This window comes from Carettochelys insculpta, chromosome 3 (assembly GCF_033958435.1).
Source record: "Carettochelys insculpta isolate YL-2023 chromosome 3, ASM3395843v1, whole genome shotgun sequence".
In the NCBI taxonomy this organism is placed as follows: Eukaryota; Metazoa; Chordata; order Testudines; family Carettochelyidae; genus Carettochelys; species Carettochelys insculpta.
The window spans coordinates 31,669,736-31,693,436 of record NC_134139.1 but is presented as its reverse complement, the minus strand read 5'-3'; the positions used below and the strand labels follow the sequence as shown (position 1 = coordinate 31,693,436).

The window sequence follows — 23,701 nt, the reverse complement described above, 5'->3', positions numbered from 1 at the left end:
CCTAATGAGTAATAACAGCCAAAGACTTAATCTTGAATTATACAAGATGCCATTTTTTTCTGGAAGCATTCAAGCTTAATGAAATTTGATTTTTCTCTGTACGTACACCCTTACTTAGGCTCTTTCAAGTTACAAATAAATGGGCTGGAAGGACCCACATCTTTCAAATATATTCAGGGAGCAGAAATTCTCCAAGAGTTGTGTTATTTTTCATATTTTCTATAGCAAAGCTCAACACTCCCCACTTAGTTAGGGAAGCCAATTTAGACTTAATTGCAGAGGGTAACATGACACTGCAATAGGATTTCCTCTTTAGTTTGCCCTTTTAAAAACTCCCTTTGTTGGCTAATTCGTAGTTGTCACTATCTCTAGCCTCTATTTCGGAGGTCTGAAATCCTCTACACCTTCCAAATCCCATTAACAAACAGCATTGAAACAAATGGTGATCATGATTCATCCCATTCTCCTGATTTGATCAAATTGTTTGAGTCTGCTCTTGATTTTGAAGCTAAAATGATAAATTCTTTTGCTTGTCCATTGAGTCAAGTTCACCATAGAGATTTGCATGTACCATTATGCTTGTTTTCTCGGTTAATACAAGGAAATACTCCCAGCTCACCCTTGAATAAATCAGAAAAGATTAAGGCCTTAAGATTTCAAATTACCAACTGTTTCACTCTCTCCTACAAGATATTTAACATTTTAGAACCTACTGGCTGTCTTAGGTCTTGGATCCTAGTCAGGAAGATATTATATTATGTTACTCGTCTCCCTGAAGCTTTTTCACACTGGTTGCAGTGAAGTTAGTGGACTGTGGATAAAAAGCAAACTACAAGGCTTTGACATTTTCAAATATGTTTGCTGCTTTTTTAGGAGAGCACAGCTTATGCCACCAGGCTGCAGTTGAAGGGAAGATATTTCTTGAGACACTGACTTAACCTTCACTCTAGAATTTTTCAGAAATATTGAGAGCTTTCAGCTTTGAGAGATAAATTGCCCATGACCCACAAGACTCTAAATCGGCTTGCACCTTATTTATTCTGTTAAACTGAAAGATTCCACCTTAAAAAAATAAAAGCAGCCAAATGCGTTGAAACCCATGATCTGGTAAGCAAAACTAATTCCTATTCATTCTCAAGCTAGACATATAGCACACTGATAGCACATCAGAGCAGGGAGGGACAAGTCATGATCCATAAACCACATAATTAAATATTACAGTGCTAAAATTTGTCTCCGTTGCTTGACATTTTGTTGCCTGTAGCAAGTCTGGCTGAGACTGGGAACAATTAGAAAGTAAAATAACCAGGCTGTTTTGAAAGCTTATTTACAATAGATATAAAAAGGCATTTGAAAAATGCTCCAGGTTTCCTATCACGTTCTACATATTGGATAAGAGATGGACTCTATTGACCGGATTTGCTATTTTGCAGAGAAAGTTACCTTTTTCCCCATCTAACAGCTTTGCATTATTCTGAGGTGGGCCTATGTCTACTAATTAAACTTTTGTAATGCTCAAAGATCAGTCATCACTTCCATCCATCAAATGTCCCCCTGGATTTAGGGTCTTTGAATATTGCTGGTCAGTCATGAGGGAAAGGATACTACTTCTTGTCTTACAACTCATTTCTGTAACACTAGTACCAAGCCAGATTCTGATTCATTCATGCCAACATAAATCTGAACTAATTCCATTAAAAGCTGTAGAAGTTATTCTAGATTTCTACTGGTAGAATCTAACCAAACTCATCTGACAATATAATTTGAAGAAGCAATTTAAATAGAAATCACATACTGAGCCCTAACCTTCAATCCTCACCACGCAAAGTATCCCTAGATGCCATGAGGCTTAAACACCAAAGAACCTCCAGCAGTACTGCTATTCTAATGGTACAAAATATCAGCATGCCTCTGGAAGAGGTGTGTGAATTTTGTTTGAGTCAGTACAGCAGAATCAGCCCCACAATGTATTAAATTTTATTTTCACAACAAACAATGTTATGTCCCATGTTGGCGGACTCTCTATCACTGGAGGTTTTTAAGAACAGGTTAGACAAGACAACTGTCAGAGATAGTCTAAATTAGCAGTTTTCCAATTTTAGCAATCCAAGGATCCTCATTTTTATTTAATTTTTTTGCAGGCCTCCAAGGCCCTTGCTCAGCCCCTGGCCCCGCCTCCACTTTTCCCCTTACCCTCAGGGGTTCATCCTTGTTCTACCTTCTTCCCTGCCTCTTCCTACCCACTTGCCTGAGTGCACTCTGTTCTTGCTTCTCCCCACTCCCTTCCAGAACTAAACAGCATACTGCTGAACAGCTGCTCCCCAGCATGCAGGAGGAAGGAGCAAAAGAAGTTGAGGGAGGTAGGAGGAAGAGTTGATAGGGCTGGCAGATCCCTGGAGTATTCCTGAGGGCCTCCAGGGGTCCACAGATCTCCATATGAAAAACACTGTTCTAGATAATACTTAGCCCGCTATGAGTGCAGGGGACAGGACTAGATGACCACTTGAGGTTCCTCCCAGTCCTACAATTCTTTGGCATGCCTGGTTATTTTCCTGAATTTTTTCTCTGTGTCTTTTCCCCTCATCTTAAGCCTGCATTTTGCATGTATCAAACACAGACAGTGCTGCTCCCTCAGTATCATAAGACTTGGCAGGACTTCCTGAGAAAAGTTGGGAAAGAGTTATTTCAAGTGCCCGGAACTTGTTAGTGGAGGAAGACCAATGATACTAATGAAATGAGTAAAGGCAAACTCCTGGACTAGCTTAAATGCCCACACAGGTCTGCAGTATGAAGGACACCAGGTCACTGTGACAAACTCATGGACTCGAAATTTGTCCATTAAGACAGTAACTAAATTATCCCACATGTGAAATCACTTTGCATTATCTCCCAGCACTCACAGTAAAGTCATTTTTAGATTCAGTGACCTGTTGTGTTGCACATCATCTCCTCATATCACTAATATACAACATAAAAAAAAAGACAAGACATCCAGTCACTTTCACACTATGAAGTGGAGTTAGGAGTTCAGTGCAGGGATATACAGAAGGTGAGAGCAGGAAAACAAAAAAGACAGAAAGTTACAATTTCAGCCACGTTAATGTATTTCAAACACTTACTTATTTTGCTAGAGAGTCTTAAAAAGCTAATGTCTGGTGTATTAAAATTACATCCTGGAGGTGATGAAAAGTAGTGAGAAGCTCCACAAACTGATGTATTTTTTCCACAAGAAGCTCACTATAAAAAAAAAAAATCCTAACATAATAGGATCTGCTAATGAAAAGGGAAACAGGTATTTGTTGCTTGATTCTGAGTAGCATGAAGTCATCTCTAACCTAGAATTAATTTACATTTCCAGAAATCATGCCAGGGAACAAAGTGCAACTGAGTGTATAATAAAGTTTTTTTTAATACGTTATTTCTATGACACTTTCAAAATAACACAGCATTTGAACATAGATAATCCTTTCTATCATGCTGTATGGAGTTCAGTACACTAATACAGTTGTTCATATCAGCACAAATGTAGTTACTAAACAGGTAACACTTCTGGTCTAAAACCTGTGTTTCAGAGCTTTTAGCCAAGTCACCAAGTTATAATCAAGTTCACAAGAAGCTGAAACTTGGGCCAGGCAGTCCCAGCCTGGGAGCAGCAACCTCGCTGAGAGCTGACTGTTTACATAACTTGAAAGCATTTGATGTGGCATTTTCATAGGTTGAAGGAGGACTGAAAAATGGGAGCTCTCTCTTTATATTCCTGGAGCAATTTAAAAAAAAATTCGAAGTTCCAGCAGCCATGTGGAAATGTTTTACATATTTCAAACCTTTGTTTATTATTTTTTAAATGTTGAAATGGTAAATGTATAGTTTGATTTCATTGGGATACTGAAATGCAGCTGTAACTTACAAATATTAACAGTTTCTCCTGTCAGCTACCAAATGGTAAGACTATGCATTCCTCTAGAGGTGACAGGGGCTAAACGTTATAAACACAAAAATAGGTGGATTTAATTGGACTTAAGTTTTTTTTCCTCTAAAGTGGCCTGTTTTTCGACACTTCCTTAAATTGACTGTTTTAAACAAGTGATGTAAAATATTTTGTCTGATTTCATAGGATTTACTTAAGATTGTTTATATTGCACAAGCATAAACTCTATTAATAATAATCAGACAAGACTCAGCTGCCCTTAAACTGTTTAGAAACAAGCAAAATAATTTAAGTATCTATGAGATACCAAGAATATACTCACTATAGCTCTGCAAAAAGCAATACACTTAAAACAGCATTTACATTGTGTTTCCTGTCAGTACCCAGCTCAAGGTGAAGAAGCTAATGATCCAACCAGCAGATAAAATTTGGTGATGAGTCTTGGTCACATGCCACCTGAGGCACATCACACTTGCATTAAGACAATGACTTACCAAATGAAAAACATTCCCCAGAGGATCTTCATGCTCAAGAGTATAACTTCTGTTAAAATGCTGTCTACTGAAAGACATACAGAAGAGATTGTAATGGAAGTACCCATTGCTAGACACCTGTTATCCACTCTATATCCACAAGTATCTGCACAGACGGATGTGGGTACTCGTGGCTCATTTTCACAGATACAGCTATGGATGCAGGTATTGTACCTAGAATCCTAAAAATTGCAGGTGTCTGCATTCACAGACATGGATGCAGGTAGCCACAGATCATTTCTGTAGATGTGGTTACCATTTTTTATTACAGACATGGGGCGCTAGCCATTGGCTGGCACTTGTGTTCTGGCACTTGAGTTGGTTTGTATAATGTTTTCTTTGCTTTTCTTTAATAATATAGCTTTGCTAACGATATTGGCTATTTTGCTTGTTTTTAACGTGGGTGTCCTCCACTGTGTATAAGACCTCACTAAGATCAGGTGAGTCACATACCTGAGATGTTGGTAAAAATAGTCAGTCAGTATAGGACTACTATTTCTTTTTTCACTAAACCATTTCAGTAATTTATAAAAGAAAATTACTTGGTGGTCAACATTTAAAAAGGGATCACTTTTTCACATCATGTACCTAGGCCAAAAGCCTGCTGTAATATACATCCCCTTGGTAGCCCCAAAGAGGCTTCGTCCTCAAGGCTGCTCTGACCTGAAATCAGAGCTGTTGCAAGCTCTCCGAAGGTCACTCTCTATTTACAGCACCAAGCCAAAAGTTTGACACAGCAGAGAATCGAGCATATAACATAGGGTGAATCACGTGACTAAAGATAACGGATGAGTCAGGAGATGCTGGCATAACAAAAAACAAAACAAACAAACAAAACAAAAAAACAAACAAACCACCCACCCACGAGTTTTATCAGTAGTTATACTGAAGCCTGCACCAGCTTGTCAGACATCTTGACAGACATCAGCAAACCAACAGTGAAGCAGAGAACACAACACTAGGTCTGACAGGAGTCAGGGCTCCCCCTTCAGTCTAAGCCACTATTGGTAAAGAATAATAATTCTAGGTCTTAGAAAATTCAAACTGCTGCACAAGCTTTAAGTGATGCTGGAACAGGACAGAGAGAGAAGCTGAAAGATCCTCCAATGCAGCCATCATTAATTTTAAGAAACGGTCAGCTGGTGTCAAACTTCAGTAGTTAAAAAGATGTCTGAAATTTAAATATGGTGCTGAAATTTTTAATAGGATGTTTGTTGTAAACCCAGACAGCCCAACAGGGGCTGAATCTACTAAAGAGCATTTATTACAGCAGGACTTCCTTCTGTTTCTTGCCCATCTAGGTCAGGGTTATGATCTGAAAGATTGCACCTGAACTCATGACAGAAACAAAGACAAACACCCAGAATGCAGCAGATGTTCTGCCTTCACCTGCTTTACTTGCTCAACTGAGTCTGTATTCAGCATCATTCTTTGTGAAGGAAACATCCTGGCAGCACCTGAACCAGCAGTTCTCTGCAGTGCTGCAGCCAGCGTGAGCCCTGGGGCATGTGGCCGAAGCCCCAAAAGAATGGATAAGTGCAGGAGGAGGCACAACACCACCAGAAATACACTCAACGAACAACAGCAAAGAAGGGCAAGTGGCCCGGGTTTCACAACCATAGCAAGGTGCATGTACTTCAAGACACAGCATGGAGTGGGTAAAGGAGAACTGCCCCCCGACAGGCCAGCATTGCAAGAATGTGAAAAATTGAACTATTTTAGCAGCAAGAGCTGAGGAAAGTCCCAGGAAAAGAGTGGTATGAGAGCAGGATGGACTGTCAGCCAGTGGAGATCTTGATTGTCTCCTCAAGTCTGAGTGCATGTCAAGTTCAGGCTGTTGGGACAGGAAAACTAGGGACACTATACCCCCTTCCATGCATGCAAAAACCATAATAGAGAACCTTCCCCATGTGATTTCAGCTGGAATAGTGGGGCTAACAAAAGTAAAAGTCCCAGAGTTAACTGGATTTCAACCCAGTCATCTGAAAAGAACAGGCATGATTTAATAATGTACAATGAGAGTATAAGGCAGGATGTAGGTAAACAATAGACTGTACTAATGCCTGAAGGTTGTGATGGTGGATGGTAAACCCCACAGGCCCCTCCTGGGGAACAACTACCCAAGCCATGTTCTCATCAGGGTGCAATACCAGAAATCTATAGCTGCAGGGCAAGAAGACAAAAAGGGAAAGTCCCATGGACAATAGAGAAAGTTTTAAAAGCATATGGGGAAGATTTAAAGGAAAGCTGCAACTGGAAGTAACCCTTAGAGTGGAAGATGTGAGCCTACTGCAAAGTAGTACTACATAATCCAATATGCAAAGTGCTTAAAAGTCTGATGAACAGCAGCATAAAGGCATCGTTAGAGGCCAGTACAACCTGGTTAAGCAACAGGGTGGTGTTAAAGAAGCCATCAGGAAAATGTACTTCTGCACAGACCCAAAGTAGTCACTGAATCAGGCACTGAAAAGATGCCACTATCTACTGCCCCCAGCTGATGACATCTTGCCAGAACTTTCCAAATACTCTATGGTCTGTGATGTGCCTTTGTTCTTGGCACATAAGCCACAAAGTCGACAACCTTTGCAACACCGCTTGGTCATTACAGATGGCGACCCCTACCAACGAGCATAAGCCTATACCTGGACCTGCAGATTTCCAAGACCAGCATCTGATGAAGCGAGTCTGTGCTCACGAAAGCTCATGCTCAAAACTTTTCTGTTAGTCTATAAGGTGCCACAGGACCCTTCGTTGCTATTTCAAAGAGGATGACTCCCACAAGCACAGCAAGGACTGCCTGGGGAGAAAATAACTGCAGACAAGATCCTCAATGTAGCCAAAGGGAGTGATATACAGAAGCGGAAAGAAACCATGACAGAAAATGACAAAAGCTTTGCTACACCAATGCAGGGATAAAAACATAGGAACAACCCCCCCAAATGATTCAAACCACAAAAGATAGCTTGGCTTAATCTAATTCTTGACCTTCCCCCCACCACACCTCCCCTCTCTGATTTGCTCACCTTGATCATTTTTTTCTGATTTCTCCTCCTTGATTACTGGTTTTTGGTTCTCTGTGTCTTTAATATTGAGTCTGTTCTGGTATGGCTATGGTCTGAAGAAGTGGGTCTGTCCCACGAAAGCTCACCTAATGAACTATTTTGCTAGTCTTTAAAGTGCTACTTGACTGCTTTTTGTTTTCACATAAAATGGCACAGACTGGACAACTGCTCACAGCATTAGGGCTGAAAGCAGAGCCAAACAAAATCAAGGCAGTCTGAGACATGCCAGCTCCACTGGGTACTGTCCTCTAGCATAAACGTGGATCATGACAGATCTGCTCAATTAGCCAAAGCCATTTGGAAAATTGGCCAAATGCCTATGGAATGACCGTGGTATTAAACACCATATCCTGATATCGGTTTTTCAGGCAGTTGTCTTGAATATCTTGCTTTATGGTTTGGAATCATGGACAATATAGCACCATGTTTTGAAACTCAATCAGTTCCATATGCACTGTCTGCAGAAAAACTGCCTACGTGAATTGGTGGGACTAAACCCCTAACATGGAGGTTCTTAAGCCGTGTGATGTGATGGACATGGAAGCAATGCTTATGAACGGACAGTTTCATGGGATTGGTCACACTATGAGGATGGATGATACCAACGATGGTCTCCTATGGCCAGCTTGCTCATGGAAAGTCTCAAAGGCCAATGTGAAGTCGTGCAGCACATCTCCCAATGATCTGGCAACTCTAATTCAGGACAGATTGTCCTGGCGGCAAACTACTGTACAGGCTTTTAATTGCTTTGAGAGTCCGAATATCCAGGCACTACAGGAAAAGCAAAGGATCCAAAAAGAATGTACAATCCCTGCAGTTGGTGTCTTTTTATGCAATATCTGCAATCGGCTCTGCTGATCAAAGATTGGTTTAGTCTCTCACCAACAGCATCATAGAAGATAAGATCCGTTGATCAACGGCTCAGTCCAAGAAGACAACATTTTCCATTCAGGTGCTGCCCACATCTGGCTACAGGGGAAGAAGCCATATCTCAACTCACAAGGCAGGAAGTTGAGCGGGACAGAGCAGAACCCCAACAGCAAGCATCTGACATGCTGAAGCAAATAATGGATGCCTCTGTGCTGAAGTATTACCAGTGAAGAGATCAATGACAGTCCAACGTCATGTGGAAAGGAATGAACGTAGCCCCTTTGCTACAGCTGGTTGCTAATGCCATTCAGTCTCTGCCAGGGCTTGACTTAGACACAACTACAGAGTAAACAGAGCCTCTGGCTGTGGTATCCAGGATGCAGTGACTGCACTTACTGGCTGGCTCGCTATATGTACTGATGGAATCAGACCACATGCTCCAAGGTGCAATCATGGTGAAACCCCTTCTTCGTGCTCTAAGCCCCAAAATAATCATAGAATGCTAGAACTGGAAGGGACCTCACAAGGTCATCAAGTCCAATCTCCTGCCCTCACAGCAGGACCAAGCACTGTCTAGACCATCCCCGATAAATATCTATCTAAACACCTCTTACATATCTCCAGTGACGGAGATTCCACAACCTCCCTAGGTAGATTATTCCAGCGTTTAACCACCCTGACACTGGAAGTTTTTTCCGAATGTCCAACCTAAACCTCCCTCACTGCAGTTTAAGCCCGTTGTTTCTTGTCCTAGCCTCAGCTGCCAAGGAGTACAATTTTCCTCCCTCCTCCTTGAAACCCTCTTTTAGTTACTTGACAAACTAGGATCATAGCCCCTCTAAGTCTTCTCTTTTCTAGATTAAACAAGCCCAGTTCTTTCAGTCTTCCATCATAGCTCATGTTCTATAGACCTTTAATCATTCTTGTTGCTCTTCTCTGGACCTTCTCCAGTTTCTCCACATCTTCCTTGAAAGGTGGTGCGTGGAACTGGACACAATACTCCAAGTGAGCACTGCATAGAGTGGAAGAACGGCTGCGTCTTGCTCTCAACTCTCCTGTTAATGCATCTCAGAATCAGGTTTGGTTTTTTGCAACAGCATCACACAGTTGACTCAAAACTTATTCTGAAATAGCATGCTTCCGGGGGCTCTAATCCAAAATACTATGGCTACACAGCATCTTTATTTTGAAATAAACTATTCTGGAATAGTTGAGTTTGGAGAGCCCTTATTCCCTGTCTGTGCAACCGCTACTTCAAAATAGACTATGATCCTCGTGGAATGAGATTTATCAAGTTTGAAATAAGCCAACCATTATTTCAAAATTAGTTTGAAATAGTGGTTGCATTGTGGAGACATTCACAAAGTGATTTCAAAATAGCAGCCATTATTTTGAAACAACTTTGCTACACAGACACACTCAAAGAAAGGTGGCTCCCTGGGCTCTTTTCCCACCTCCCACAACCACCACCTCATTACTTGATCTTTAAAACATTTTTAACCCTAACTGGTGCATTAAATGCACCTTTCACAAACCCATGTGCATCTGGCTTATTTCTTGAAATGGCAGAGAGAGCCCGAGCAAAATTTACAAGTAAGCTAACCACTAGGATTTAAAATGCATGCCAAAGCCATCACATCGTAAGATGCTCCATGTGCTTAGATAAAGGTGGATTAACTTTAGCTGCTTATGTTACCACTTGCTAGAAAACGTGCTTGAGTATATTCCCTGCGTGTCCTCTCCACAGTGCTTGACTAGTAAATCTTTGTCAACAAGAGAGAACACTGTTTTTTGTGCAGACCGTTTATGAATTAGCAAAATGAGAATTAAGGATATTCTCTAATAGTTCTATATCCTCTTTTCAACACAGCAAAAGAGACGCAGCCAGCACTAACTACTGGCACAGAATAGTAACAGAGAGAAAGCTGTGCTAGTCTATATACTATTGAAACAAAAAAGCAGTCCAGTAGCATTTTAAAGACTAACAGAATAATTTATTAGGTGATGAACTTTCGTGGGACAGACCCACTTCTTCAGATCATAGCCATACCAAAACAAAAAGCAGTCAAGTAGCGCTTTAAAGACTAGCAAAATAGTTTATTAGGTGAGCTTTCGTGGGACAGACCCACTTCTTCAGACCAGAGCCAGACCAGAACAGACTCAATATTTAAGGCACAGAGAACCAAAAACAGTAAGCAAGTCCTTGTAAGTCCTTGTAAGCCTGGCAGCTTCACCTAATAAATATATACAAAAATGGTTTCTCAAAGGCCTGGGGAGGAGAGAAAGTGAAACAGTACTTTTTCCTCAGTATTAAAGTGAACTTTCTTTTTCCCCACAGCCCCGGGAGTTACTTTAAAATGGCTTATTTTATAGGGTGGTATTCCAGAGGAACTGACAGTACTTGGAAGACAAACTGGATTCCAAGTATTTTGTTACCCATGCAAAGGGAGTAGCAAACATTTATTTTGATTGATTTGCAATTATGCAGAGAAGTTAAATCAATAGCCATTTCCTCTATCAATAGCTTTAATATTTGTCAGCGACTATGTTACATCAATATATCCTGAGATCAATGTATGCAGGTCAATTTAATCAACATACTTAGAGAACATATATTTTATAGAACTATCACTTACCACAACCTCAGGAGTTACTACTACTTAGTAAGGGGAATTAAATGTCTTCTAGTGCAAAATAATTTTACTCCTAATGGAATTCTGTGGCATTGCACGATGCAGAATTTATACAGAGTTAAAGTTCCCAGCAAAATGTTGTTTTCCTGAAGAATTTTTGCATAACCCCCAGCATTGCTGACCACTCCTGGCACAGGCAACTTGGGCTTAGAGCAGGAGTGTGATTACATTATTATTTTGACAAATAAAATACAGACTTGTGCAGAATTTAAAATAGTGTTTGTAGAATTTTCATTTTGGGGGCACAGAATTACCCCAGGAGTAATTTATACTGTGTTTAGGGCTTTTTATTTTTGAGTTTTATGTAAATGTCTCCTAAGAAATTATCTGATTTTATTACTACTAAAATAACAAAATGGATCAAAAAAATCTTAATTTTTCTCGGTAAATATTGCTTTTATGTTTATGGACAGAAGGACAGAGGAGAAAAGCATTAGTAGATTAGAGCTTTGATTAATGGAATTCAGTGTGGTTTACTGCAGAGCTATAAACAACTCAAAACTCAATGCCACCTCTGAGTTTAAGAAAACAATACATCTCTAATTCCCAAATTAAAACCCCTTATTTGAATAAACAGTTTACCGTTGTAGACTTAGAACCATTAGCCTATAAATATTTACATGTAATAATCGGGCCACACCATTTATGGTATATACACTCAACTTCATCCTTTTCTCCTGCTTTTGTTTTTATCAATTTACCCGGGTTCTGAAATTATTCCTATACAGATTTTCATTTTCTTCTGATTTGAGATAATGGTTTAAAGATCTACTAACACGCTGAAATGTGTATGTGGTGGAGATAAGAGTCATCAGTATGCTCAGCTGTGCACACATTTCAAAGCATGCACATGGGTCCATCTTCTTGGCTAACACATAGCCTTACCTCAATGCGCAGCTGTGCATATATACAGACTAATGCATTGTGATACTTACACCTCATTCAGTGTATTGTATTTTCTTAATAAAAACATTTTTAAATATATCTGAATGACAGAAAAGTAGGATGAAAACCAGCATAAAACCAATACCACTTTTGGTAAAACCTGAGATTTAGTTGGTAAAAAAGTTGTTCAAACTGAAGACGAAGGTGCTTAGTTATGTTCTGTGGCTAAATGACATATGTATCAGTTCTTACATATATCAACACACTTGCCTACTCAGCCATCGTACTCAGGTATTTATAAATTTCTAATCACTTCCTTTTATTATGTACTGTCGTAACCCCTATGTGCTGTATGTGCGAAGCTCCTGCCCACTCAGAACTCCCACTGGGCCCTAGTAAACTGTAAGAGAACATATCTCTGTACATTCTGTTGAAACATTTGCCTGGTCTATGGCAAACTACAATAAAAAGAAAGCAAAGCAGGAATGTGATGTAATAAACATATTGGCTTCTTGGTAATTACATTTCCGTGTACAAAATAAAGAACAAAGGAAAAGGGAAAATGCAATGTGGTTGATCTAACTTAAATTTTCTCTCTTCACTTACTAATCACAGGCTGCTCATGTTTGGCAATTGCAATCCATTTACAAAGTGCTTGGTCAAGAGTCCCACTATAAAGAATGAATGGTTTATGGAGATTTATAGATCAATTGTGTTAGAGCAAAAATGTAGGGAACAATGTCGAGAAGTGTATGCAAACAGGCGTGGAGAAGAGAAAAGGAAGGGTTGGTGTGTGACTATTACAAGAGGAGAGATTGTACTATGCACACTATCATGAAAATAAGCTTTTTTTAGTGTAGAAAGTACAAATAACACGCTTTTAAATACCTTCCATATCCTTATCATTTCTTCCAAGACTGGTGTCCCTTGGCTACTCAGCCAAAGCAGATGCCCAAGGCCTTTGAGATCAACTTCTCAGTTGAAGAGAAAATAAATCTATGTATTAGTCTAAACAGAGCTTCATTTGTTTACACACAAACACCATCCCAGGAAAAGAGGATCAAAGTGAACGTGGCTCAATGCCTGCTTCCAGGGATAACAGCAAAATACCCCACACCTAATTCCCTGAAAGCAAGTTGGCCTCCAGAGAATTGGCCATAACCAGAGGAGAAGGAGAAAGCCCTACTGATTCCAGGCCCAACCCAAACCCAAGGATCCCTTTCACTGGTGACCCACACACTAGCCCAGGGAGACCCTACACCAATGAAGCCAGAGCAGCCCTATCTTTTGTAACACTAAACATATGCTAGAGTGTCCTACTGGCCCTAGACCTCACCTTTACCCATGGAACCCCACCCAACCCACTGTTACCCTAGCCCTAGTCTGGGGAGCCTTGCCTACTCTAGCCCTTGTCCCAAGAGCCATACTGTGTGTAACGCTGAACCCAGCTGAGAACCCAAGGGGCCCCAGCTTACCGAAGTGTTGCAAGGGATAAGGTTGTGACTGCTTTTTGGCACCAAGGACAAGGGATCACCTTACAGAAGCATAAAGGGTTTGCTGATTGTATAAATGTTGGCAGGGGACAAGGGAACTCACTCATACTTTCAAACTCACTCACACTTCCTGCATGAGCAGGAAGAGATTCATGCTCTCTTCTCGTGGCAGCTCCTGAGCTGGTTTGCTGTCCAGGCAATCTGAGCAGAGAGGGTACCATCAGGAGGTTCTGCTTGATGGTTGACCCCCACCACCACATCCCTCTCTCTCTTATGGAGTGCTGCTCATTCCTTATTTGGTATGCACGTGCCCCATATACATTTGTCATTTTGCCTTTTGCTGACCACTTGTTATTTTGCACCTGTTGGTCACCACAGACCTTTCCCATGGGCTTTTCGTTTACCACAATCATCCTTTTGCACTCATTCAGGGATGGGGAAAGGAGGTTGCAGATAGCACTTAACAGTGTACAATACCAGTTAACATCTAACGGCATAGGAGATGGGTCAGACAGTTAATTTAAAAGCATAATAATTTTCATTTTTAAACCTTTGTACTGCTTGTTCTCTTCCTTCACTTCCAACACCAAGCCCAGCAACCCAAACTATTTTCAGTTCTAAGCCTTGCTCAAGGAGCCCTGACTTCTATAACTTACCAAGCCAAGAGAACTCACTCTTCCGGGACCTAACCACTGCCTGGTAACCAATAACCTTTGTATCACTAACTGATGCCGGGGAACTATAATGACCCAAGCCTAACCCTAGCAATCAGTGATTAAGAGTAAAACCTTTCCTAGCCCGGGGTGCACAACCCTACCTGCACCTAGCCCTGGCAGACCTACTCTCAGCAACCATAACAATAGTCTTGACATGCCTACCAGCTCTACTCTTCACCATCACCCAAAAACCCCTTGCAGCCCCAGGCCTAACCTTAGCTTCGGGGTCCTCTGTATCCCTAAACCTGGCCCAGGCAGAACCGGTCCTCAGTAACTTGAGGAATCTATGAAACTCACGTGCCCTGTGCAATGGGGTGCCCTACCCTCTCATCCTTTATCTAGGGAGTGCCACCATTTGTAACTATAGCCTTTCTCCTGGTGAACCTACTGACAGCCAGGTTTAGGGGTACAGAGGACCCCAAAGCTAAAGTTAGGCCTGGGACTTCAAGGTATTTTTAGGCGATGGTAAGAAGTACAGCTGGGGCACATGACTTACGAGGAGAGACTGAGGGAACTGGGCTTATTTAGTCTACAGAAGAGAAGAGTGAGGGAAGGGATTTCACAACAGCCTTCAACTACCAGAAGTGGGGGAACCATAGAGGATGGAGTTAAGCCAAGGGTTGGCAACCTAGGGCTCCGGAGCCACTTGTGACTCCAAGGAGCTGACGCTGCTTGAACAACTTAATTTAGTTGTGCTGTTCAAGTGGCAGCAGCTGGAGGCATTGAGCAGTCTGCTGTGGCAGGGAGTCTGGAAGTGAAAGCCAGCAGGGCAGGGAGCTGCCCCATGTGCGGTGAAGTCTAAGCTGGTAGAAGAGCTGAGGGGAGGGAGGCTGAGCCTGACCCGCTGGAGTCATGCAACCACGCCGAGGAAGAGACGGCAGGCAGCCACGAAGGGAGGCGGCAGCCATGGCCACTGCAAAACTGCATGCGCTGAGGTGAGTTAAGCCTGCAGGCAGGCGTGGTGAGGTTGGGGCTCAAAAGGGGTTAATCCAGAGGATGGGGGTGGGTTTGCAGAATGGGAGTAAAGCCTGGAGATGAGGTAATGACTCTCTAACTGGTACAAATCATTGTGTGTGCACTAATCTTAAAACAGGGGCGATAAATAGACATTAATTCTTCGGGACTGTCTCATTCACATACATTGTGGCTCTTGATTTTGTAACTGAATTTGAAAAAACTGGCTCTTCTTGCTATTTCAGTTGCAGACCCTAGTCTAGGGCTTGGTGATGTGACTGCAAAAAGATCATTGGGAAGCAGGGAACGTTTGAGGGTAACAGGTCACACAGAGTCATACCAGATATGAAACAATGTTTGAGAATCATGACTGGTCACGTTCACTATGTTCCCTGTTTCAGGTTAATGCATCTGCCCTCCTTTTACCGCTCATGGGGCAATAGATCACAAAAAAGTCAAATAGCATGAAAAAGCAGGGCCAGTAGACCTGGCAGGGATTTAAGTGCAGAAATGTTGTGTGATTGATAAGAACTTGGACTTGGAATCTATCAGCTTCCATATGGCCATTGCTCAAATGCTGCTTTCATTGCCAGTAGCCCTTTAACTGAATCCCCAGTTCCACTCGGAAAAAACCTGGCTTGAGTTGGGTCCAAAGACTTTGCAATGAGTTACTATAGCCAACTGTGCTGCAGGCAGTCAGTCCTAGTGATGGAAGCAAAAATTTAATCTGTGAGTGAGAGATGGGTCTAGGGTGGGCAGTGAACAGGAAACAAGCTAAGAGACAGAAGCCAGACGCCAGAGCCGAAGGGTAAGCTAGAGCCATAAACTAGAGGCAGATGCAGAGCCCAAAGTCGGTATCCAAAGCTGGAGGGGAGGAGGGTCTAGAACAAGGGCAAGCACATATGCAGGCCTGCCATGCATTGAGCAACTGCTGAGCCGAGGTGGCGGCCAGTGTTCTCCATCAGCCACCTATGAGGTGCAAAGGTGACAGTCAAGACAGTACATTGGTTGCCCAGCTGCCAAGACAGGGAGCAGGCCAGTAGCTGGGCCTAGCTCATCTGAGTCTGACACTCTCCAACCGTTCTGAAACCACCAGGAACACAGTTGCATAGTAATGTTTCTCCTTCACTCCAGGCACCACACGAGTTGGGTTGTAGGAAGAGTGTCAAAAGAAATGTTTGTGTACCATGCAGCTAGGATGGCAAGGCGGGGCATTCCTGATTACAGCGGAAGGGGAAAAAGGGAGAAAAGAGAAGGCTAGGTACAGTAGTGTTGAGAGGGACAGACTAGAAGGGGAAGCACAGGGAATGAGTTAGGACCATAGGTGATTTGTGGGAGGGGGACTGGGCTGGTTCTGTATGCAAATTGAAGGATAGCATATTTACCACTGCCTGACCACAAACTCCTTCCAAAACCACATCCTTTCCTGTTAAAAAAGAAAAGAGCCACTAGAAAACACCAATGAGAAAACACTTTGTCAACACAGAGTTACGGTTGCCTGGCGGCATGCCATCCTCTGTCAGAGCATCAGCTTGGGCAGACATTTGCCTTTCTGAAAACCAAGAAATGCATAATCAAGATTGCCCCTGCAGCCTTGGCTCAGCCCTCTTTCAGCAATGCCCCATTAACTCACTTCCTTTATTCAGCAAATCCCACAGCCTCTCAAGCTAACCTTTCATCTCTTTTTATGGCTGTCATTCAGGCTCACCCCCAGGGTTCCATTTTACACAGTTAAAGGTCCCCACCAAAAAACATCTTTGTGCACATCACCATTCTTCTATTCCAGTGGAGTTGGCAGTAGCCATCATGGTGATTATCTGCATACGCTCTAAGGCTGTGTCTACACTATCATTGTGCTTTCAAAAGAGGCACGCAAATGAGGTGTAGATTTACATATCTAGCACCTCACTTGAGTATGCTTCTTTCAAAAGAAGTAGCGTAGACATGGCTTTTTCAAAAGCAAAGCCCCATCTTTGAAGGAACCCTTCTTCCCATAAAAAGGGTTCTTTCGAAGATGGAGTTTACGTTCAAAAGAGCCACATACACCCCGCTTTCCTTCTTTTGGAAGAAGCATAGGCAAATAAGATGTCAGATATGTAAATCTGCACCTCATTTGCATTTTCAATTTCTTCATTTGCATGCCTCTTTTGAAAGAGGAATGCAAGTGTAGACATGTAGACACAGTCTAAAGCTGTGGCCACACTAGCCCCCTTCTTTTGGAGGGGGAACGATAATTAGGCACTTCATGGCAGTGCCTTACTAGCATCTGCCAAATGTGCAGCACCTCATTAGCATAACAGCAGCCATACGCACTTTGAAAGTGCTGCTTTCTGAATACGCACCACCCATGCAGATGGGGGCCTTTCAGAATAACCTCCTGATTCTGAAATCCACTTCTTCCCATTATATGCAGCACTTCATTAGCTTAATTCTCCCTGGGGCAACTTCAAAGTGTCAAACTTTGAAGTGCCTGCATGCCATGTAGCTGCCGGCACTTCAAACTGCCCATGCTACTTGGAAGTGCCTTTACTCCCAAACTGAACCCCCTTCCATTCATATGCGCACACACAATGATAGTCTAATTCCGTGATCCTCTATTATTTCTCACCCCGCCCCCCAAGAAACCTGCCTCATTCTATCTTCAGGATGGATAGTAATTAAGGAATGTGCATGTTCAGTATTTCTTTTTATCATCCAGCACATAGCCCCTGTTTTATTTACCAATCACTACCCAAAACCTTGCACCAAAAATGGAATTACTTGTTTCATCGTAATTTCTAGGATGCTCACTACTGTTACAGCGAAGTAAATCAAATATTAATCTCCACATACTATACTCTTTATTATACAGGTGGAAGAATGGAGACAAGTAGGAGTTGGATGAATCAGTGTCAAAAAACAAAACACCACCACACAACCAAGATGAGAATTCATGACTGCCTGAACCCAACTCTTCACTCATTTCTCCAGACTACACTTCTGGAGGTGCAGTGTACCCACAGCCTGACAGAGCTCAGCAGTAAGTATGAATGATCTGCAGTTCTGCAAATCAAACCCCAGCTCTTTCAGTCTAGGTGCCCATAAATTACACAATACAGTTAGCATCCACTTGCCAAATGTTGGCCTAAGGGAATTGCACCCCCCCCACACACACATAAGAGCTCTGCAACATAGGCAGGGATAGAACTGAATTCTCTTGCATGGTGTTTTACTGCCTTAACCATGCAATCATCCTTTTGAATCCAGGCTGTAAATTCATTTACTTCACAGCTTCTGACTTGTGCAACAAGTGAGGCAGGGATCAATCAAACAGAACAATTCACTTCATAGCCCTGCTTCACCCCGAAAGCAGGTCCATGCTGAGTGAGGTAGGGATCCTCTGCAACACAACAGGATGCAATCAAGACTATATCATAATCCTCAAGGAGATTGAATTAAGGCTGCACAAGCAGTTTGAAAGCTTAAAATTAAAACAAAACTTTACAAGACTTAAATAATTTTCTATGCCTCATTTTACTCAGGGGAGAAAAGGGTGAAAAAGTCAATCAGCAGTTACTCCAAATCCATTCCCTTCTCCTTACCGCCATGCCCATCAATCATCAGGGCTTGAGCCCTGACATTCCAGCACAGATTACATTAGCTGACAGCAGGAGGAGGCTATCAAAGTTTGAAATATGCTGCTGCACCCTGTACTGGGTCTGGAAGGAGCCAGGCCCAATTATCTGCCTCCCTTGCCAGGATCTGTAAGCAGCAGTAGCTGCCCAGTGCGATACCCCGAGAGAGTAGTGACAAGGACCACTATGGCCCAAGGTAGGTTGTAAGGGGAGTTCAGCCCAGCTCTCTCTCACCATTATAGAGAGGAGCTGTCTGCTGCCACGGTTCACAGTGCAGTTTGTACTGTTAAACTTTTGGCAGCAGCACAGGTTTCTCTCCTTTAGAACGTTACTATTCGAGACACTAGACTAATAATTAAAGTTGAATGAAATTTCATGCGAGTTCTAAAACTATTGAAAATTGTCTACATAAAATGTTGTCAGTGTAACAAAATACATTTAACTGCCCCCCTCAATCTCTCTGATTTCAAAGCCCATCTGTAAACACTATAGATGTTAAAGGTTTTGGGGTGGGGGTAGGAATTGCAACATTCTTTTATTTGGGAAAAGTGTCAGGAAACTTGAACATGTGTGTTGCTATTGGCGCCCTGTATACTCAGCTATCATAGGTTCTATTCTGGTATCTTGAGTCTGATTTGTATAAGACAGTAAAGGAAGCATTTCCAGCTCTCAATACCAGAGCTATACAAGAGGATTTAGATACTGTAAAATCCAAGCAGTAGTGAATTTAAAGATATTTTTTGAAATTATTTACATAGATACCAATCATGCAAACATTTACACATACAACTAGTGTTACATGCATGAATAGTCCCACTGACTTCAATGCAACCATTCACAGAATAAAGTTATTCAGACATATAAACATTTGCAGGATTGAGCACTTAGTTTCTAAGAATCCTCAACAAAGAATACATTTAATTCTTGATCGCATATATATGGTCTTTAATTACATGATCACATTCTGCGTTTCCTTTTTACATCTTACTTCTAATTACTGAGTTACAAAAGCATGCTTTAGAATACAGAACCAGTATATCTACATATAACAACTTTCCACAAATCACTACTTTGCACCCTGCTTTTGAGACTAATTTAAACATGTGCATCTCCTAAACAGGCCCATTAAAATGCTGGATTTTATTAAAGAGTTGTGCGTTATCACCCAATAAATGTTCCCCCTCCCCTTGGAAAGCCAGCTTCAGAGCATAAGCAGAGTCAAAGCTCATAGTGCGAGTATTGAAAAGAAGTATATTTTAAAAAAATAAAAAGATAGATGTTTTGAAGTCAGTTTTACATTGTTCAGTTCATTACATTGCCTATATAGCATATTCTCATAAGGCAGCAGCATAACAGCCTGCAGGGTTTATGGAAAGTCCACTACTGCTGTTTTAAACAGCTCATTTAAACATTAACAGTGAAAAGAAGTACTTGGGAGTAAAAAGCAAATTATATTTTTACAGCTGAAAATCATAGCACTTAATAAAGGAAGCATGCCTTTTTCTAGTTTGTAACTCCCTCACCGCCTCCCAAATATATAACAGCCCTGGTCCATTAGACACTTATGTAATGCTCTATACATAACTTCAACATAAATGAGCAGGATCAGATCTAGTGTCTCTATTATATACTGAGAGTTTTGTTAATATTAAGTTTAGTTACTTTTTCACTTAATTTTCTTTAACAAAATGAGTTACTTCAAATCAATATCAATACTCTCCTTTAAAAGTTCTCTCTAATGTCAAGTAGCATATTTTTCCTAGCTTAGCATAGATTTGGTAATTTAATTTAGGAAGACTATTTACTTGATTAGTTACAATACACAGAACTTACATGTTCTAACTGTAGCATAAATTCAACCATACTTTTGTTTCAGAAACAACCAATTTTAGCATTGTGCAACATTTACACAAGATTTCCCAGCCTTGATTTTAAAATACCATACTAGAAAAAATCATTAGGTTTGACACAAATTGTCACAAAACTGAGTTTTAAAAATTGGTTAGAAACCCTTAGGATACTGCCTACAACATTTTTATGAAGGTTTACATGCAGAGAAAGAATTTATAGGCCATTGTTATGAGGGGAAAAAAATGAAATTGCTGGTACTTACAGCCAATCATCATCATAGCAACTGCAAAGATCTTCTCTCCATCTGTAGTGGGGGCAATGTTCCCAAATCCAACACTGGTGAGGCTAGTCATTGTGAAGTACAGCGAGGAGATATAAACAGAATCCTTGGTTGGCCCCCCTTCCCATTTTCCTGAACCTGTTGTGTTAAACCGATAAGGCGTTCCTATGGACACCCCTAGTTGGTAGAGCCAACTCTCAGCTCGGATTGTGTTTGTATCCTCGTTGATAACTTCATAATCTCCAATGCTGTACCAAATGCAGGCCAGCCAGTGAGCTGCAAGACCAAACACACACACCAGCAGAACCAAGACCGCTGCTCCATACTCAATGTAATGATCCAACTTCCGAGCCACACGACCCAGCCGAAGAAGTCTCACTACTTTCAGTGAACTGAACAGGCTACTGATTCCCTAAAAGAATAAAGCAGATCAGGCTATTAGAATTCATTATTACGTTTGCTATCAACACCATTCATAACCTAGGCATCTAAAACTTGCTGCTGATACCTGCCTATAAAGCAACACTGAAGTGAAGCACTCAAAGCTCAGTGGCTTGTGTTTTCAGGAGAACATGAAAACTTTACCTTTTGTTTTGGTTCACTTTCACATGCCTTGAATTTCTCTTTGGCTCTCTCATTCCAGACAGCTTCACAACGCATAAATTAGCAAGATAGAGTTGATAAAATATAAACTATGTCTTAGCCTTACTATAAATTCATAGTCAAAACAAAAAGCAGTCAAGTAGCACTTTAAAGACTAGCAAAATGGTTTATTAGGTGAGCTTAAATGGGACAGACCCACTTCTTCAGACCAGAGCCAGACCAGTATATTGAGTCTGTTCTGGTCTGAAGAAGTGGGTCTGTCCCATGAAAGCTCACCTAATAAACCATTTTGCTAGTCTTTAAAGTGCTACTTGACTGCTTTTTGTTTTGATAGTCTATAGACTAGCATGGCTTCCTCTTTGTTACTATAAATTCATAGGCATCTATATGATAGGGAAGTCTCATTTGCAATTCAAGTTTTATCATGATATTGGCTACAAATATTTAGATACTACTTAGAAGCTGACTTTAGATATGACTCAGAATATGAACAGTTCAGTCATAATCTAGAAACAGAGACCAGCCTAAATTCTTTATTGTTGGTCTTATAAATCAAATAGCATATCTCAAATCCATGTGTAGTGGAATGAGCTCAATGTTTGATGACAAAGAGCTCCTTAGTTCTAATCCAAGCTTTGACACTGATTACTGTGTAGCTTCAGGCAAGTTGCTTCAATTCTCAGCCTTGGCTCCTCCTTCTGGAAGACATGGAGGATAATACTTACCGTATCTACCTCAGATTTGCCATAAAGATTAACTACAAAAGGTAAAAAAGTTAAGTGTCTAGACAGTTTGGATTTTTCAATATTGGGATGCCCATCAGAACATTTTAAAGAAGCCAGATTTTCTGAAACTGGAGACTCCACTCTGAAAATTTGTCCACACCAAGCTTAAGCTGTACCACAGCTGTGTCATATCAACACTACTATAGTGGTCAGAGTACTGGCAGATGACAGCGTGCGACCTCGTCAAACTCTCATCCTTTCACACCACTAGCCTTTGCCAGGTACTTTGCCTCTTTTGGCTGAAGAATCTCCAAGCACAACCTGCTCCTGCGATGCCACCTGGAGGACATGACCACTATGATCAGGAGAAGACTCTGGAGGGCTGTGTCTACACATGCCCCAAACTTCGAAATGGCCATGCAAATGGCCATTTCGAAGTTTACTAATGAAGCGCTGAAATGCATATTCAGCGCTTCATTAGCATGCGGGCGGCAGCGGCGCTTCGAAATTGATGAGCCTCGCTGCTGCGTGGCGCGTCCAGACAGGGCTCCTTTTCGAAAGGGCCCTGCCTACTTCGAAGTCCCCTTATTCCATGAGCTCATGGGAATAAGGGGACTTCGAAGAAGGTGGCGTCCTTTCGAAAAGGAGCCCCGTCTGGACGCGCCGCGCGGCGGCAAGGCTCGTCAATTTCGAAGCGCCGCTGCCGCCCGCATGCTAATGAAGCGCTGAATATGCATTTCAGCGCTTCATTAGTAAACTTCGAAATGGCCATTTGCATGGCCATTTCGAAGTTTGGGGCACGTGTAGACACAGCCAGAGATGGATAGGGCATGTGGTGAAAAGGGAGGCAGACGCCATTGCAGAGCTAGCACTTCACTGGACTCCTGAAGGAAGAGACGGAAACGTGGGACGCCCAAAACATGGCAGCTTACTGTTGAGGCAGACATGAAGAGAATGAACTACAACTGTGACACACCAGAGAAAATGGCCAAAGACAGACAGAAGTGGAGTACCTTCATTGCTGCCCTACAGGCCAGCAGACATAACAGGCTTTAACTCACTAACTAAGTTGATCTTGCACCAAACAATTTCTGCCCCCGCTTGCCAACATCTTGTCACTTTTGAAAGCTTCAGTAAATATTCTTCGTGACACATCTTTGTAACAGATAAGATAAAGCTTCAATGGGACGACAGATAGGCCAACACTGCAGTGTTTTTGAAAATCTCATGTCTAAAGCACTACATATTGTTGTTCAGTATCATAATCATCATCCAGATTTACACTAGTGGTTTATAGAAGGCAAACTGAAAAGCCTGAATTTTGAGGGAATGCACAGAACTGATTTACCAGACATGGGAACTACCTCTTACTGAAAAGATTTAAGATAAAGTTTTAAGTTGTTTTAATATAGGTTTCTGGAAATGCATAGTTACATAATTCTGGTTATCTGGTTTTACTGGAAGTTGTTCAGTCATGACTACCTATAGCTTAGC

At 41.7% G+C, this 23,701-nt stretch overlaps 1 protein-coding gene across 1 annotated transcript in view; it reads right to left on the bottom strand.

The window, feature by feature from the left end:
* Positions 1–23,701, bottom strand: part of KCNH1 (potassium voltage-gated channel subfamily H member 1) — a 290,356-nt gene that overhangs the window by 192,912 nt on the left and 73,743 nt on the right. The window contains exon 7 of the mRNA XM_074988513.1: positions 20,862–21,291. Coding sequence (XP_074844614.1) covers positions 20,862–21,291 — 430 coding nt within the window. The remainder of the gene's footprint in view (positions 1–20,861; positions 21,292–23,701) is intronic.